Source organism: Terrapene carolina, unplaced genomic scaffold (genome assembly GCF_002925995.2).
Source record: "Terrapene carolina triunguis isolate 2854851 unplaced genomic scaffold, T_m_triunguis-2.0 Scaffold95, whole genome shotgun sequence".
NCBI classification, from domain to species: Eukaryota; Metazoa; Chordata; order Testudines; family Emydidae; genus Terrapene; species Terrapene triunguis.
Window position 1 is genome coordinate 3,288,165 of NW_020664446.1, and position 18,215 is coordinate 3,306,379.

General features: G+C 61.7%; 1 protein-coding gene across 1 annotated transcript in view; it reads left to right on the forward strand.

The window, feature by feature from the left end:
- The first annotated feature begins 771 nt into the window (after positions 1-771).
- Positions 772-18,215, forward strand: part of PDZD7 (PDZ domain containing 7) — a 26,424-nt gene continuing 8,980 nt past the window's right edge. The window contains exons 1-12 of the mRNA XM_026651044.1: positions 772-964; positions 1,900-2,040; positions 5,215-5,389; positions 6,606-6,782; positions 8,087-8,234; positions 8,688-8,748; positions 9,414-9,833; positions 10,770-10,958; positions 11,499-11,540; positions 12,571-12,725; positions 14,696-14,787; positions 17,614-17,705. Coding sequence (XP_026506829.1) covers positions 772-964; positions 1,900-2,040; positions 5,215-5,389; positions 6,606-6,782; positions 8,087-8,234; positions 8,688-8,748; positions 9,414-9,833; positions 10,770-10,958; positions 11,499-11,540; positions 12,571-12,725; positions 14,696-14,787; positions 17,614-17,705 — 1,885 coding nt within the window. The remainder of the gene's footprint in view (positions 965-1,899; positions 2,041-5,214; positions 5,390-6,605; positions 6,783-8,086; positions 8,235-8,687; positions 8,749-9,413; positions 9,834-10,769; positions 10,959-11,498; positions 11,541-12,570; positions 12,726-14,695; positions 14,788-17,613; positions 17,706-18,215) is intronic.

The window sequence follows — 18,215 nt, forward strand, 5'->3', positions numbered from 1 at the left end:
GGCTCTAGCTCGTCCCCAAGATAGTGGCTTGATACAGGAATTAGTGGGTGAATGTTGGTGTCTTGTGTTACGTAGATCCGGCCAGGCAGTCGATCGACATGGGCCCATATGGCCTAAAAGTCTGTGGCTCTCTGGCTGCAGAGCAGAGCAAGCTTGGCAGAGCTGTTCCTCCCACTTGCCCCTGGGTCTGAATTTCCCCTGGGGATCTAACTGATTGACCCATGAGGTGCCAGCACTGATTCCGATTCCCTCCTGCGCTGGTGGAAATCCGGAGTGACTCCACTGGAGGCCAGTCTAAATGACTGGATCGGAGAGCTCCTCTCCGGATTTGGCCTGGGAGCTTTTCCTGTGCATGGGGGTGTCAGGCGTTGGCGGGCTGTTCCTCATGATCGTTGTTGTTCACTGGTGGGGCCCTGGAGCCTGGCGGTGGGGAGAGCTGTGGGGCTGACGCGGGTCCGTTTGGATTTGACGCTGCAGGCACGGGAACGGTGCCGTCGCGTGAGGCCCCCGGACGGAGCTGAGACCTGACAGGAAACGCGGCCCCGGCCCCCTTTCACGCCCGCCCGGAGGAACATGTCACTGGGCTACGTCAGGCGCCCACTTCCATTGGTGGGACGAAACCTGAACAGCCAAAATGTAACAGTCCGCCCCGCCCGCCCGACGGAATCAGGCTTTCCCAGGGCAGGGGGCAGGGTCCTTCCCTGCTCCCCCGCTGAAGACGTCCCCCGAACACTGGGGTCCCTTCATGACTAGCGGCCGCCCTGCCCCGCCATGGCACACGGTTCCGACTCCGTGCTGAGGGACGCGGCCTGCCCCACCCACTCCCGCAGCTCGGGCAGCGACGCCAGCGCGGCCACCCGCTACCTGCTGAGGAAGCAGAACCGGCTGGTGAACGGGCACCCGCGGGGCATCCGCACCTCGTCGCCCATGGGACGGGTCATTCTCATCAACTCGCCCATCGAAGGTACGGCAGCCGGGGCCTCTCTCTGCTTCCATTGCCGGGGGGGGGTTCTTTTGGGGTCACCCTTCATCACCCAGATACCGATTCCCAGCCCCCTTCTCAAGCCGTGGCTCGGGCAGGGCAGTGCCCCAAGGGACAACTTTGGCCCTGACGAAAGCAGGAGAGCGCCCCTGAAGTTGTCTCTTGTGTCTCCCCATCTGGTCGACCCAGGCCCCCCTTTTTATTTGACCTGATCCCCCGAGTCTCCCCCCATCCTGGCTGGATGCAAGGGAGGTCGGGGGTGTGGGGAGGTACCAGTATGGAAAAAGCTGAGATCCACTGCAGGGAACTTGTCTTCGTTCCTTGCACGTGCTCCATTGGTCTGAGCAGGAGCAAAACTCTTAGCACGAAATTCATCTCCTGGGTAACGCCATGGGCTGCAGCGTGGCCTGGAGTCAGGCTCTACGCGCTTGGGCCCAGGCAGTTACGCCAGGGAAGAATGTGGCCCTTTGCGTTCAAATCCAAGCAGGATAGGAGCCGGAGATGGGGAGCCAGGACACCTGGGTTCTATCACTGGGTGACCCACTCCCCCGCTCCCCCGTGCCGGGAGTGATAATCCCACCTGCTGCTGTGGGGGAGGGGAGCAGGGTGTGGCGCCGTTAGTTGATCTTTGGAAAGCACTTTGCGGTCCCTGGCTGTTAACGCTTTTAATGGGCTTGGTGAGGACTTGACTCCGTGGGCCCATATCGCGTATGGGAACAGGGCAAATGCTGTGTGAGCCCTGCAGCGGCGCTCCAGAGGCCACCAGAAAGCAGCGGTGTGCCCGTAACCCAGCCTGGCCCGTTCACGTGCCTAGCTAGGCCTGGCCCGGCCCATGCGTAAGCGGGCTGCGGTGCGGGGCCTGGCGACTGCGGAAACCACCCCGTTCTCTCCCGCGTGTTTGGGCCCTGTCCCCACAGCCACCGGCGACGAGAGCGACGTGATCAACGCCATCACGGTGGAGAAGAGCGCGGACGGGAAGCTGGGCTTCAGCGTGCGGGGCGGCTCGGAGCACGGGCTGGGCATCTTCGTCAGCAAAGTGGAGGAGGGCAGCAGCGCCGGTAAGTGGAGCTCGTTGAGGGGTGCCGTGCCCGAGGGGCCGCCTGCCGCCTCTGCCGGCCGTCATGGGGAGACCACAAGTCCCAGCATGCAATGCTCCACCTTGACCCGGGCAGCCTTCGGCTTGGCTAAAGATGCAACTGCCCTGGGGACTGTCAGCGCTCCCAAGAGGCAGCGCTCCATCTTGGGTCCAAGCACAGGGCTGCCCAGGGCGGCGCCGACCGAGGCATGCTGGGATTTGTAGTCTCCAAGGGGCTGCACCTCCTGGAAGTAGAAACCGGGCAGCTCCCATGTCTGGGTGGAGAGCAGGGGGCCGTGCGGGGAGCGCTGACTCCGAGTCCCGGTCTGTGGGCTCTCCTTGCACAGCAGGGGACGGTGGGCAGGTGGAGAAGGAGCAGGGGTGAGCTGGGGCAGGGATGCATCGGGGCACAGAAGGCTGTTTCAGCCAAGGAGGCAGAAGAAGCCTGTGTGGTGTGGCCCCGTGCCGTACAGCTGCCCCGCGCCCAGATCCAGACAGACACCACATTTCCGAAGTGCTGAGTTCTCTTCCGGGTCTAGTACCCGGGGGTGGGGAGCTGGGTCCTAGGGCTGGCAGAACGGGTGGGGGGAAGCCGTTTGAGGGGCCCACGGGCACTGGTGACGGGGCCTTCGGAGGAGACCCGGGCCTGACGCAAGGAGAGAGGGGCCGCACTCTGCCAGGCGCAGAACGTGTGGGAGGCGCAATCGGAGCGACGGCAGAGCGATGGCCCGATGCCGTGGGAGACCAAAGGGCCTGATGCGGCTTTGCATTAAGTCGTTCCTGCCTGGCTGCTCGCAAGGCTACCGACCCCTGACTTAACCTGCGGCTGTCCTGCCTAGCACCGAGAGCCCCCCAGCAGACCGTGAGACTGGCCCGTGATGGAGCCAGTTTTGCCATGATGCCATAGAAGCTGCCATGGGGAACCACACCTCTGATCGTCTGCCTGCCCCACCCCCTGCCTCCAGGGGAAGAGCCCCCAACCCGGGCTGCAGCAGAAGGGAGGCAAATGGCTCCCCAGCTCCCCAGAGGAGTTTTGGGGGAGGGGAGTGGAGGGGGGGGCAGCCAACAACTTTCTCACAGGAGGGAGCAGAAAGAACCCAACAGCTCAGGGTGCCCCCACCCCTTCCTTGCAGCACCAGGCCTGGCAGGGGGAGACGCGCAGACCCTCCCCCCCCGGAGGTGCCCCCCAGAGGCCAGAGGTGTGTGGGGGAAGAATTCCACAGTGGCTGGAGGAGCAGATGTGGGGCTGCGGGGAAGCCCCCCGAAAGGACTAGCTGTCAGTGTGCAGGGGTCAGAATCGTGTTCCTCAGCCTAAATCGGGAACACGAAGTGGGGACGGGAGGATGCAAACCTCCGTGGGCGGCCCAGCAAACGTACGGTAGCCTGTCATGTGATCTTGGGACCGATCTGACGGGTCGCTGCGGTCTGACTCCTGCTTTTTGGGGTCAGCCACCCCGCACCAGCTCCGCGTTGGAAAACGGGTGTTGGGGAAACTGGAGAGGAGCCGCCGAGAAAACCCCCAGTACTAAACGGCAGAACCAGGACCCATGGCTGGAGGGTCAAACCAGGCAAATTCAAATTGAAATCAGGCTGGTGTTTTTCACGGAGCGGGTCGCAAGGGACGCAATGGGGTCTCCAGCACTTCATGGCTTCAGATCCAGCCTGGTGCCTCTTTGGAAAATGCTTTCGTCCAAATAGGATGACCAGACAGCAAATGTGAAAAATCGGGATGGGGGTGGGGGGGTAATAGGAGCCTATATAAGAAAAAGACTCAAAAATTGGGACTGTCCCTATAAAATCGGGACATCTGGTCACCCTACATCCAAACTTTTTACCTTGTGCACCTCTTACCCCTGTCTGCACACACACATCCCCGAGCCAGGACCGGGGCCACGGCTGCGGGAGTGGGGGATGTGGAGAGGGGTAAGGGGCCCACAACTGGGGGCGGGACCAAGAGCAGAGCTGTGGGGCGCTCCTGCCCCGCCCCCCATGAAGGCTGGCCCAGGCCCCAGCCGTGCCCCACCACCCCCCACAATGTTCCTCCTTGCCCCACAGTTTGGGGACCTCTGCTTTAGTCAAACGCAAGTGATTGGCCTCAATCCAGGGGGAGCTGGGGGAGGGTCTGTGGTCTGCGCTATGCAGGAGATCTCACAGTCCCTTCTGGCCTTGAACGCGTGTCGGGCTGGTTGCACTGGGGTGGGAAGTGAGGGGGTCTAGGTATCTCTGTGGGGCATGGGGAGTCCTTTGCCTCACCTCCTCTGTTAACCCTTTACGGGAGGGGCGGGATCTATTTGGCTGTCCCCTGCAATTCTGCAAGCACCGGAGCAATTCAGTGCGGGCAGAGGCTGTCCGAATAACACGCTGTCGTCAGAAATAACAACCCCCAGGCTCTGTTCCAGTTCCTGGCGGCTTCGGTGCTCGTTAATGGAAATTAGCTCGTCGTGGGAATTAGCTTGAGGAAAGGTGATGAAAATCTGAGCCGCCTCTTTGGGCAGGGTCAAAACGTGACGCCCAGATAGCCTGGAGGAGCTTGTGTGTCCGGTCTCAGCAATGGGCCAGGGCCAGGCCAGCTCCTTATGGCCAGAGCCTTTTTCTGTGACCCTGGAGGAAGCCTGGCCCAATGGTCAGAGCGCCAGCCTGGGACATAGAAGCTGCGGGTTCAGTTTCCTGGTGTCTGCCACAGGCTTGCTGCATGACCTTGGCCAAGTCACTTAGCCTCTGTCTGGCAGGGGTACTTTCTACCTCACAGGCCATTAGGGAGGCTAAACGCATTAGAGGTTGTGATACTGCAGAGATGGGGCCCAGGTAAGTACCTGAGACCCGTGGCCGTGGTCATTGCTAGTGGAAATTCAGTGCGCAGCTGCACATGAGGGAAGCAGGGAGCGTGACATTAAGGAAACTGCTCTCCCCCACGCCGCACGGCCATGACCGTCCACTCCCAGGGTTGGAGGGTGAGTTCCCACCTGATCGTTCCAGGTCGAGGTGTTTGCTACAACACACCAGGCGAGATCCAGCTGCTGCTGAGCTGAGAACTTGTCGTCTCGGGGAACGTCTGGCTGGACCAGGCAGCCGTCCCCCAGCTTTTAGCTCCCCCGTCCCGCGCAGCCCAGCCGCCTCCTCTCAGCCTGATCTCAGGGGTCTCCGTTTAACGTTGCAGACCTGGCTGGCCTGTGCATCGGGGACAAAATCACGGAGGTGAACAGCGTGAGCTTGGAGAGCATCACCATGGGGAGTGCCGTCAAGGTCTTGACTGGGAACAACCGGCTGCGGATGATGGTGAGACGCATGGGAAAGGTGCCAGGGATTAAATTCTCCCGAGAAAAGACCACGTGGTAAGCAGTGGCGCGCTCGCTACCTACACCTTGCCGCTATCCTCGGCCCGTCCCAGGTGCCTGACAGTGTCTGATGCGGGTGGGCCAAAGCCGGACTCCTCTGAGCAGAGCGGGAGCTCTCGGGTTCATGAGAAGCCGGGAGAGCGCATTGGAATGAACTCGGGACTCGGTGTCCTATGGGGTTAGTGCGCTCAGCGGTCCTCTCCGGAGGGCAGGTTCGAATCCTGCATTGGGCCCTCGGAGAACTGGGTGTCCCAGGGTCATATGCTAGGCCCTTGTTTGTCCACATCACACAGATCTGCCCGCTGGGCGGCCTGGGGTCACGGGCGGGGAACGGAGTAGCAGGGGAAGGGTTGAGAAACATTGGCAGGGGGCCGGGGGAGATAGCGGGGGTTGTGAGCTGGGATTGAGGGGCACCGGCAGAGATGTGCAGGGAGAGCCCAGACTGGGTTAGCGGAGCTTCGTGGCGGGCTGGGCCTGAGGTGGGCTTCAGTGCGACGATGTTTAAGAGCCCAAGGCTGGCATTCAGGGGCAGTGAGACAAGAAGGCTAAAGGGTTGAGAGGTTGGTTTGTCCATTATTGGGTTTTTCCAGATCTCACCCCCAACAAACCCCCAGTTCTAGGGCGGAATCAGCCTGCCAGAGCCTGGCTTCCTTAGCTCATGCTGTAAAGGTAGGCCTGTTCCTTGATCTAGAGGTCGTGGGTTTCATCCCCGCAGGGGTGTTCTGAGAAGAGGAACGCTGGATTCCTGCCAGATTCCTCTGCTGTGCCTGTCTCTGGGTCTGCGGGTGACTCTGCCCCAGCTGTCCTGTTAGCTGTTGGGGAGCAGCGCAGGCTTCAGGAGCTGTGCGAGGGCAGAATCTTAGGGGGGTTGGAGACTGGGGGTGGATTTGCTCCTGAAAGTTTGGATTCTGATCCTAAACTTCCCTGATCTAGCAGAGTCCCCTGGCCTGGAAACTCATGGTCAGGCTCCCTCGGGAGAGGCGTCTGGTCAAACCTCCAGGACAGCCTCTCTCGTGGTGTCCCATCTACTGGCCAGAAGGGGGACGGGGTCCCACCATGGGAATGAAAACTTCCTCCACCTTTTCCAAACCTCCCAATATTGGCAGTTCAGCGTCTGCTGCAGCTGGGCTGCTGTAGGGTTCTCCGTGTAGACGTGCCAGAGCCAGGCCCAGGGTTTCGGCCCCCTGTTTGAACCCTGTCGCTCTGGTGGCAGGGTGGATGTCGTGAACAGACGCCTGATCGTGGAGAAGAGCGGCTCGACCCCGTCGGACAGCAGCTCCGAGGGCGGCGTGAGGCGCATGGTCCATCTCTACACCACCTCCGACGACTACTGTCTGGGCTTCAACATCCGCGGGGGCAAGGAGTTCGGCCTCGGCATCTACGTCTCCAGGTACGTTGGCCCCCAGCAGCTGCGCCCGGCGCCCGCTAGCGTCTCTGGGGCCTCCCCGGGCTTCCATGTCTGCGAGAGAAACCAGTTACTGCATACGGAGCCCTGGGAGTGGGGGGCAGCTGGAAATCTAATTAACCGCATTACAAAGCACCTTAGGGCAGGTTGGTACAGCCAGGGCGTGTGTGGGGTGTGGGGCCCTTTAAGACCAAGGTTTGCTGGGAATTGTAGTCTCCAGACTACATGAGAGCCAGGAGCCAGCTGACTGCTGGGATGCTCCGCCAATCAGATCACTGGATGGTGCAGATCCCTAGGACGGGGGTGGAGTTAAGGCTGGGAATGGACCTATCAGTTTGCTGTCCCAGGACAGCTCTGCACAGCATGTGAGGAGCCCCATCCCATGTGTTTGCGGGAGCAAGCTCCTATGTAGGAGCCTGCGGGATTTTCTGGGTCCCGCTCACGGGCCGTTTCCATCCTAGCGTGGATCCCCCTGGGGATTCGTCTTCCCCTGCAGCTCTCAGGCGGGTTTGCCCTGCCCCATCCCTAAGAATAATTCAGCAGGTTCCTCGCTCCGACGTCTCCACCTTTCCAAAGCGAAGAATGAAGGGACACGTGGGATCTCCAGGGTTCCTTCTGTCCAGGCGATATGTTCAATGTTTACAGTCTCTCCGTCCCTTCCCCGGCAAAGCACCGCCCAGGGCCAGATTCTCGGCAGTGGCCTCTGAAATGCCAGGCGATGGTTCCCACGCCGGGGGGCTGCGCGCCCGGCTTTTCTCTGAGCTTGGCAAAAATCGCCCGTGTCCGAAGGATGGTGGGCAAAGTGCTGGGGGTGAATGGAGACCCCCGTGGAGGTTTGGTCCTGCTATGCCAGAGACCCCCTCCTCCATCCAAGGGCAGGCCCAGCCCCATCCGAGCCAGGGAGCACGGGGCAAGGAGCAGCGGCCAGGCACTCAGCTAGGGGCCAGCCGCTCAGCCAGAACATCCCCCAGCTGATGGCAAGAAACAGCTGGACCCGCACCCGGCTGAGAAGGGTCAGGTGTGGGGATCGGGGGTGTCACGTGGCCTTGTCTGGAGATATTGCCTGGCTAGAATCCGGCTTTCTCCCGGCCCTGGAGGTGGGGCAGGATCTAGCAGGCGGGGCAGCCCGTCCAGGGTGGGATCAGGCCCTTGAGTCGATCGCCCCAGTCTGGTTTCACATGTCCCCAGCAGTGGGTCATGCGCCCCTTAGGGAGATGAACTGGGCTCGGGGGGCTCCCCGTCCAGGGGGCTGAGAGCCACCGGCCGCCTGACGTGGGCTGTTGTTCCAGTGTCGACCCCGGCGGGCTGGCGGAGCAGAACGGGATCAGAGTGGGAGATCAAGTCCTTGCAGCCAACGGAGTCAAGTTCGACGCCATCAGCCATAGCAAGGCAGTGGAAGTGCTAAAGGGGCAGACGCACATCATGCTGACCATCCGGGTAGGACCTGCCGCCCGGGACGCTGGGCTGGTATCGGCCCGGGGAGGGGGAGTTGGGACCGTGCCACCCTGGGAAAGGCTGGAGAAGCCCATCGTGGCCTGGGCACTCGGCGCGTTGCCGTGAGAGGGACTCCGGTGACTCCCAGCCCGAGGGCCCTTCCCAGGGCACGGAGCAGTCACTCTGCTTCTCCCCCGCCCTGGCGCTGGTGGCTGAAATGCCCTGGGTGCCGCCTCGGCGTTCCCCTGACGTAGGCAGCTCTGGGGAGCTCCTGGCTGGTGCCCAAGCCGGGGCGCGGGCCTCGTTCTCGGGCAGATCCAGTTTCAGCCCAGCTGGGCGCTGGCAGGTGGCTGCATTATTCATGGCAGGCTCCGGCGCGCAGATCGGGTTCATGTCGACGACGCTGCCCGGGGCAGCCGGTTACACACTAACCCCTGTCCTTCCCTCGGCGTCTAGGAGACGGGCCGCTTCCCCGCCTACAAGGAGATGGTGGCCGAGTACTGCTGGCTCAGTCGGTGTAAGAGAGCCCCCCTCAACGCCTCCCCCCCCCGGGACATCCCTGCCTAGAGCTGGGGGCTGGGGGCAAGTTCCCTGGGGGACCATCTGCCACTGGGAATCATAATGAGACGCCAATGCAGTTCTCTCTCGCTGAGCAAGCGTAGGGCTGGGATCCAGGACGCCTGGGTCCTGTTCCAGTGTCTGACCCTGCCTTGCCACATGGCCTCGGGAACTGCCTGCTGAGGGCTCAGTGACCCGGCTGCCTTCAGACGATGGCACCACCCGGTCGCTCCTGGAACGGGCCTTGAGATTCATGGGCACAGGTGCAGTGTTGGTGCCCGGGGGTGCCACCCATCTTTGGCCGGCTGGCACTTTCCAGGGGTCCCTATGCTGCATTCCACGGCTGCCCAGACCCGGCTGCTCCCAAGAGCATGAGCTCCTGGCCATGAGTGCTCAAGGGGAATCTCCATTACCTACCAGCAGTACAGGGCCTATGACACATAGCTGGGTAGTAGGTGCGCACAGACACGTACTCAGCTAGTGTCTCTGGCGGTTCTCCTGCAGCTCCCAGTGCAGGGCCTGGGTTCCACGGGGCCCAGACAGTGACGCTGTGAGATCCCAGGGCCGAGGCTGGGGATGGTTCCTTCCCTCCCCATGGATTCTCACCCCTTCATCTCTTCCCAGTGACCAATGGCCAACTGCAGCAGCTCTCGCAGGCCTCAGAGACCAGCTCCTCCGTCTCCTCCTACTCCTCGGGGACCCCGCACAGCTCCCTGGACGGGCGGCCCCAGGCCCTGCTCTCCAGCCCCGCCCCAGCCCACATGGTGGACGTCTCCATCTCCACGGAGGACCCTCCGGCGCGCAGCCGCTCCCTGGAGCGAGTGGAGACGGCCATGCAGACGGACCTGCCCCCCGAGACCCGGCGCACCGTGCACCCGCCGGAGATCCTGAAGGACACGGCCATCCGGGCCGAGAGCCTCCGGGACCCGCTCCCCAGCAAGAAGCACAGGCCCTTCTCCGGCTCACCCCGGACGGCCCTGCTCCTGGCACTGAGCCGGCCCCGGCAGCCCCTCAAGAGATCCCAGAGCTACCTCACCGTGGGCGGTAAGTGCTGGCGCCGGAACTGGCCAGAGCATGAGCTGAATGGGTTCCCCCTGTGTGCACATACTGGTGCCCCTCAATCCCGACCCTCAGCCCCCTCCTAGCCCAGCCCTGGGCCCCCCCATTCCCTAGCTCTACGGTGCCCCTGAATCCCAACCCGCAGACCCCTGCCAGCCCTGTGATCCACCCCCCAGACACCCCCAGAGCTCTACTGATGCCTGACCTGCTGTCCCCCAGCTTGCAGGGAGCACCTTAAATCCCCCCACGCTGGGCTCTCCTCTCCTGCTCCCCCCCCCCCCGCCCCCAGCTCCTCGTCCAGTGCTGGAGCCTGTGTCCGGAGGTGCGACTCCGCCTCGGAGCGGGACTCGTGTTCAGCCAGCTACGGGGGAATCAGCCCAGCCAGGGGAGCAGGTGCCGGCTGCCTGCCTGGCGCGAGAGCAGCCCCTTCCCTGCCGTGTATTCCAGGCAGGTTCCTCTACTTTCCAGTGGCCCTGCCCCCGAGTGGGGCATTAGCTGGTCCCAACTCCCCACTTTCAGACAGTGACATCCCAGGAGTCTGAATTGAGCTGCCGTTTCCCCTGCCCCCCAGTCAGGAGGGCCTCGAGCTGTCCGGGGGTCCGACCCAGCACCCTCCCTTATGTCCAGGCCCGGAGGAGAATGTGTATCGGGGTGTTCGATGCCCCAGGGCAGGGGGGAGAAGGAAGCTCCGAGGTGGGAGATGGGGGCTGGGCCCGGCCAGGAGAGGACGAGGAGGGGGGTGCACTCTGTGATTGGTGATGGCTGCGCGCTGTGGTGGTCGCCTGGCAAACCCAGGCAGGGATCGGGGCCCGGGTCCGATGCCCAGCGGCGCCCGAGGGGGCTGGGGTGAGACGTGCTTGGCTCCGAGCCGCTGCTCCCACCTGGCCCCGGTCCGATCCGTGGCTCTTTTCCCGGTGCCAGAGGAGAAGAGGCAGGAGCCACCAGCGCCCGCCGAGGACAAGGCCAGACTGCGGCGCTCCAAGACCCTCGTCAACCTCTTCTTCCGAGGCAGCCGGGCGAAGCAGAGCTGGGCTCCAGGCAGCGAGGGGGCTGGGCCGCCAGGGCGCAGGAGACGGGCCAGGTCCCCGGCCAGCCCGGAGCGGGAGAAAGGTAACGGGCGCCGGGACACTTGGGGGGTGGGCGAGGCTGTGTCGGGGGAGGGGGAGGCTGGAATGGCCCCGAGGGGGGGTTCTGGCCCCATGGTGATTCCCCCAGGGAATTTATTATTTTAAATCACATGAATTTTGATTGCTTGGGGTTGCCCTGCCCGGCGCCCAGGGAGAGATGGCCCTGCCTCCGCCCATGCCCAGGGAGAAAGGGCCCCTGCTCCCCCACACAACCAGGGAGATGGGCCTTGTCCCCAGAGCTGCCAGCCTGTACAGCCCCCCCCTTGCAGCTGGGATTGTCGAGGCCCAGAAAGGTGAAGTGACTTGCCCAGGGTCGCCGGTGGCCTGTGGCGGAGTCAGGGGTCAACCCCAGGTCTCCTGATTCCCAGCCCCTTAACCGCAAAGCGCTGTCCTGCTTGGCACGCCGCCCGCCCGCCCCCCGAGCTGGGGGAGCCAGTCGCAGCCTCGAGGCCCCTGGCGCCAGCTCACCCACGGGGCATTAACCCCTCGTGTGCTGGTTTTGCCCTCTGCTTTGCACCTGCAGCCAGCGCCCTGCAGAAATTTGTCAGCCGGAGCCTGAAGCGGGGTAACTGTGGTGCATGTGTGTGATGGCATGCATGTACATGTGCGTGCTGATGTGTGTGTGTGTGCAGGCGTGTGCTGGTGTGTGCAGGCGTGTGCTGGTGCACATGTGCTTTTATATGTGCGCATGTGCTTTTGTGTGCAGGCGTGTGCTGGTGAGTGTGTGCGTGTGCATGCGTGTGCTGTTGTGTTTGCCTTTTGCCTCCCCACTTGCTGTCCCAGAGAAACCCGGCTCCCTTTCTTTCCCTGGTGCTGGTGGCGGGAGGAGATTAGCGCCCCAAGGGGATTTCGGGGCGGGGAGGTTATGCACCCATGATTTGAAGGCCGGGGGCATCTCAGCTGTACCGTGGCCAGTCCGGGGACGCCGCGCTGGGCTGCTCCCTGTAGACCCATAGCTGGGGCCGTGGGGCGCGGTGGCTGATCATCCTGTGGGATCCTCGCCAGCTGCTGCTCTTTGGCTGTGGCTTTAGCTGATCTTGGGCCACCGCCATTGGGCTGGGCTCCGAGGGCCCGGTTCAGAGCCTGGCAGTCTGAGCCCAGCCCCCTGCGACCCCACTGGGCGTTTGGGGGGAGGGGAGCCCCCCGGGTCTGCAGAGTCTCTCCATTCCCAACCTGTTTGGAGTCTGCCCCAGCCAGGGGGTGGGGAGGAGAATTGGGGGCGGGGAGGGATTGGCTGACGAATCAGGAGCAGGGGTGGAAAAGCGTGATTCCCACGGGGCCCCCACGGCTGGCCAGGGTCCGACCCGGGAGCTGTACGCGCAGTTACCTGGGGAACCTGCTCACTGAGCATGTCGCAGCCCCCTCTGGCAGCGGGCCCCTGGGGGAGAACAGCCTACTACTGCTCCCGGCTAGCGGAGTCTCTCCTGGCTGGGCGGTAGGAGGGGCTGGTCCCAGCCCTGCTGCCGAGCCCCTGGGCGGGGAGGGGACCTACACAGCCAGCGCGCTGCAGCCCAGGCTCAGGTGAGGGCCACCTCTCTGGAGCTCCCATCTCCGCACCAGCGGACCTGCGCTCACCCCATTTTGCTGCTCCCCAGACAAAGGCCGTCCCGTCAGCTTCCTGGACTCCCCAGGGCGCGTTGGCCGCGAGCCCAGCCCAGCCGCTGAGAGCTGCCTCCCGCTCCTCCGGGACATGGCCGGGAAGCTGCTGACGGAGGACGAGGTGACGGCCGTGCTCCGCCACTGCACCCGGGTAAGGAGCGCGGGAACACGCCCGGGCTGCTGTTACCTGCCCCACAGCCAGGAGCCCAGCGGGGACGCGGGATGGGTGTGACCGGTGCCCGGGGTGCCCAAAGCAGAGAGCAATGAGGGGGCAGGGCAAAGGGTAGCCAGGCTGTCCTGTCCTATGGGATCTCGGGAAGGGCACCCCGGCCCGGCCAGCTGGCTCCCTCAGCCCGGCGGGGGCTCTGGACTCTGTTCCGGGGCCTGTTTCCTCGGCTCACCACCCTGTGCTTCCCCCCCTCCATGGCCCGCCATGCGGCGGGAGAGCTGAGTTGTTCTCCCAGATCCGTCCCTGCCTCTGCGTTCATGTGTCATCCCCTCCGTGCCTCGGTTTCCCCACCTGGATCTCTCCTTGGGGACAGTGCCTGGCTTTGCTCATGGCTGCATGCAGGGATGAAAGTGCTAGAGTAGGGCAGCCTTCTCCCTCCGTGCCCTGGCAGCCTTCCCCCTAGAACCCCCCACAGACCCATCCCTGTAGCCAGGGAGGCTGGGCACACGCTGACCCCGGGGCCTGCTAGGTGTGTGTGTCTCTAGTGAACACTAGATGGCGCTCGGAGCCTGCCCGTTGGACACTCCCGTGGCTGATTTGTGTGTCCTTGAGAGCTCAGCCCTCCCTCCCCCTGCCCCATTGCTCACCCAACACCATTGCCCCCCCCTTCAGAGTCAGGACAAGGGCTGGACCCAGACAGAATCCAGATTAACCCTCGCAACCTCCACTCCTGGGGATCTCCACTAGGCCGCCCAGGAGGGGGGCTCTTGTGCCATGGGCAGAGACCCCCCCTTTTCCGCAGGGTCACCCACCAGCTGGCAGGGAGAGGGTAAAAGTGAGGCCAGCCTCTGGCTCACCCACGCCCGACCAGTGCCTCGGGGAGGAGAGCAGGCGTCACTAGCCCCATCAGACAGCGTGGGAAACTGAGGCACGGGGTGGGACTGGCGCCAGGTCACAAGCAAAGCCCTGGGTTCCCGGCTCCCAAGCCCCAGTTCTAGCCCCTAGACCCCACTCTCCCGCACCGCGCTGGTCACAAGGGTTTAGTCCTGATTCAAATCAGGGTCATAAGCCAAACCAGCTCTGCTGCTTCACTTCCCCCCCCCCCCATCGGGGCCCCCTGCCCCTCCTGGCCACCCCAGTGCCCCCCTTTGGGGCAGGCCCCTGGCCGGGAAACTGTTTCCCAGGGGCCCCTCGTAACAAAGCCCCCTGGTCTCTGGTGGCAACCCCCTGCCAGGGCGTCACAGCAAGACCCGTGCCGCTCTCCCACTCCCGGCATGGGGCAGCTGCCAGCCTCAGGCTGGGACGGGGCGTGGCTGGTCTGAGCGGTGGCCCGGGAGTCTAATCCTGACCTCTGGGCAATGGGATGATGGGGGGGGGAGAGTCCTGGCGGCCTCCCAAACTGTGATGGGTAGAACTAGCCCGTTGCACTGGAGCTGCCGGCTCCTCCCCAGGCCCCTCGCCGCCCAGCCCCCAGCTTGCCCCGTGCCCCGGCCCTTGGCTCTCCCGAGCTAAGCAGGAAGAGCTGCTAGGGACCCAGCCAGCAGTGCTGGCCCCCGCGTCAGTCCCGAACCGCAGCACCGGCAGGCGCTGCCCCTTGTGCTCACTGCTCGAGCTGGGGCCGGATCCTGTTCTCACTGACGCTGGTGTCAATCTGGATTAAGGGCAGGGAAGTGATTTAAAGTGGAGGGAGTAACTCGTCGCCCCACACGAAAGCCCGAGGGTCTTTGCCAAATGCCAGCGGGGATTGATCAGGTTCTGCCTCCCTCCCACCCCCAGGAGAAATTATGATTCCCTCTTCAGAGCTGTTCCGGCTTGTTGCTGGGTGCTGTGAAACCCTGCCTGCGTCCCACCCCAGAGGTGGCTGCATTTTGGCACTGGCTAAGTGCTACCTGGTGCTCCGGGCTCTGGCCAGCAAAGGGGCCCGTCTGACACTGCCTGTCCTTTGCCCGCAGTATGTCCATGAAGGTGGGGTGGAGGACTTGGTGAGGCCGCTCCTGGCCATCCTGGACCGGCCTGAGAAACTCCTGCTTCTGAGGGATGTCAGGTGGGTGAACGATGCTGGGGTGGAGGGTTCCCTCTGTGCTGCTTTCTGTGGGGCATGTCCCAGGGGACAGAGAAACAGGCCCCTGTCCTGGGGGTATAAGAACATAAGAACGGCCAGACTGGGTCAGACCAAAGGTGCATCTAGCCCAGTATCCTGTCTTCCGACAGTGGCCAATGCCAGGTGCCCCAGAAGGAATGAACAGAACAAGTGATCCATCCCCTGTTGCCCATTCCCAGCTTCTGGCAAACAGAGGCTAGGGACACCATCCCCGCCCATCCTGGCTAATAGCCATTGATGGACCCATCCTCCATGAATTTATCTAGTTCTTTTTTTAACCCTTTTATAGTCTTGGCCTTCACAACATCCTCTGGCAAGGAGTTCCACAGGTTGACTCTGCATTGTGTGGAGAAATGCTTCCTTGTGTTTGTTTTAAACCTGCTGCCTATTAATTTCATTGGGTGACCCCTAGTTCTTGTGTTATGTGAAGGAGTAAATAACACTTCCCGATTTACTTTCTCCACACCAGTCATGATTTTATAGACCTCTATCACAGGGATCGGCAACCTTTGGCACGCGGCTCGCCAGGGTAAGCACCCTGGCAGGTTTGTTTACCTGCCGCGTCCGCAGGTTCAGCCGATCGCAGCTCCCACTAGCCGTGGTTCGCCGCTCCAGGCTGTTCCTCAAATTCTTTTTTGTCCTTCCTAATTATATTTTTACACTTCATTTGCCAGAGTTTATGCTCCTTTCTTGGTATCAAGTATCGGGGGTAGCCGTGTTAGTCTGTATCTACAAAAACAACAAGGAGTCTGGTGGCACCTTAAAGACTAACAGATTTATTTGGGCATAAGCTTTCGTGGGTAAAAGCCTCACTTCTTCAGATGCATAGAGTGAAAGTTACAGATGCAGGCATTATATACTGACACATGGAGAGAAGGGAGTTACTTCGCAAGTGGAGAACCAGTGTTGACAGGGCCAATTCGATCAGGGTGGATGTAGTCCACTCCCAATAATAGATGAGGTGGTGTGAATTCCAGGAGAGGCAAAGCTGCTTCTGTAATGAGCCAGCCACTCCCAGTCTCTATTCAAGCCCAGATTAATGGTGTTAAATTTGCAAATGAATTTGAGTTCTGCTGTTTCTCTTTGAAGTCTGTTTCTGAAGTTTTTTTGTTCAATGATATGACTTTTAAATCTGTAATAGAATGACCAGGGAGATTGTTCAGTATCAGAGGGGTAGCCGTGTTAGTCTGAATCTGTAAAAAGCAACAGAGGGTCCTGTGGCACCTTTAAGACTAACAGAAGTATTGGGAGCATAAGCTTTCGTGGGTGAATGCCCACTTCATCAGATGCAGGGAGATTGTTAGTCTTTAAGGTGCCACCAGACTCCTTGTTGTTTTTGTATGCTCCTTTCTATTTTCCTCACTAAGATTTAACTTCCACTTTTTAAAGGCTGACTTTTTGCCTCTCACTGCTTCTCTTACTTTGTTGTTTAGCCACGGCGGCACTTTTTTGGTTCTCCTACTATGTTTTTTAATTTGGGGGATACATTTAAGTTGAGCCTCTATTACGGTGTCTTTAAAATGTTCCCACGCCGCTTGCAGGGATTTCACTTTTGGCGCTGTACCTTTTAACTTCTGTGTAACTAACCTCCTCATTTTTGTGTAGTTCCCCTTTCTGAAATTAAATGCTACCATGTTGGGCTGTTGTGGTGTTTTTTCCACCACAGGGATGTTAAATTTAATTATATTATGGTCACTATTACCAAGCGGTCCAGCTATATTCATCTCTTGGACCTGATCCTGTGCTGCATTTAGGATTAAATCAAGAATTGTCTCTCCTCTGGTGGGTTCCAGGACTAGCTACTCCAAGAAGCAGTCATTTAAGGTGTCAAGAAATATGTCAAGAAGTCTGAGGCTGATGATGGGGAGCGCTGGGGTCACAGGTCCAGTGGTTGCCCACGGTGCCATCTGGGTCCTGTCTCAGCCGGGGCGTTTATTCTGCAATCAAACAGCACACGTGCTGCGAGGGAGAAGGCTCTTGCGGCAGGTTGCGAAATGGGATAGGGAGGCTGCGTGGCCCAGATTCTGAACTCGGCCCTGAGCGATCGGCAGCTCCTTTAACTCCCTGGGGTCCCTGCAGGTTCCTCCAGCCCTGGGAGCAGGATTTGGCTCATGATCCCGGCCCTTAGCTCCTCGTCCCTCTGTGCCCCAGGACGGTGAACAGCCCCCAACACTTGCTCTGCGCTCCAGGCCTCCCGGCGCCGCCTTCTCCTAGTCTCTCCGGTCCAGCTCGAACAGTCTCCTCGCTCCGGCCTCACACTCCGCCCTGCCTCACCAGTCTGTCCTACACAGCCAGGGCTGCCGGTTTCACCAGGGCTGGATTTGCCCCCGCTCAGCCCTGAGCCCCGTGGCCCTGCTGGGACGTTGGCTCGAGGTCCATGCGTTTCCGGGGGGCTCGAGGGCATGATGCAGGCAGGTCTCTAGGGGGCGCTCTTGCCTCAGAAGAGGTACTGAGGCATTGCCCGCACAAGGTGCTAGGGGGCGCTGTGCTGCTCTGGGCTGGGTCCAAGCCCCTGACCCCTTGTGCCCCTCCATTCGTGGCAGTTTTCACAGTGAGCGTAGAGGTGACGCCCTGGGCAGATCCTGGCCGGATAAGTACATTGGGCTCCTTAGAATCACCCCCACTGTGGCAATTGAATGTGGGATGCTTCTGCCCTCAGCTGTCACCTCATGTTGCTGTGCGCTGTTAGGCAGCCGCCGCGTTCCGCCCCAGAGGTGGCTGCATTTCAGTGGCGATCACTTGGCTGCACTAACAGCTTGCCCCTTGCAGGAGCCTGGTCACCTCCACCGACCTGGGCCGCTTCGACAGCATGGTCGTGCCACTGGAGCTGGAGGCGTACGACACCCTGAAGAGCAGAGCAGGTAGGGGGAGCCCCCGCGAGGGCCAGGCCCAGCTGGCCCTCAACTCCTCTCCTCTTGGGGGCTGGCTTCGGGGATCCTGGGCTGCCAGTCTTGCCTTTCCCCTGGTGATGAATGAGGCCCTGCCCTTCCTAGAGTCCCTGGGTCCTGGCACAAACCTCCCTTTATCCTGGGCACCATGAAACCCTGGGCCCAGCGGGTGAGGATCCAAACCCAAGGCTGGGTGGGCACCTTGCAAACTCGCCCCCATTGCCCCATCGCAGTGTCCCATGGGGGTGGGCTCAGCCCATCACCCCGGCAGCAGGCCTGCGATCGGCTCGGAGCAGCCCCCACTGAAGCCGGGCACAGGGCTGGATGCTCAGCACACGTGCTCCACGGGCCAGGCCCCACTGTAGCGGGGGGGGGGGGGGCAGTGCCCTGCCAGCAGGTGCCAGCCGGGCAGGGCGCGGCTGGCAGAGCTGGAGGGGGGCACAGCTGCCGTCAGCACTGGGCTGGTGGCAGAAGCCCCAAACT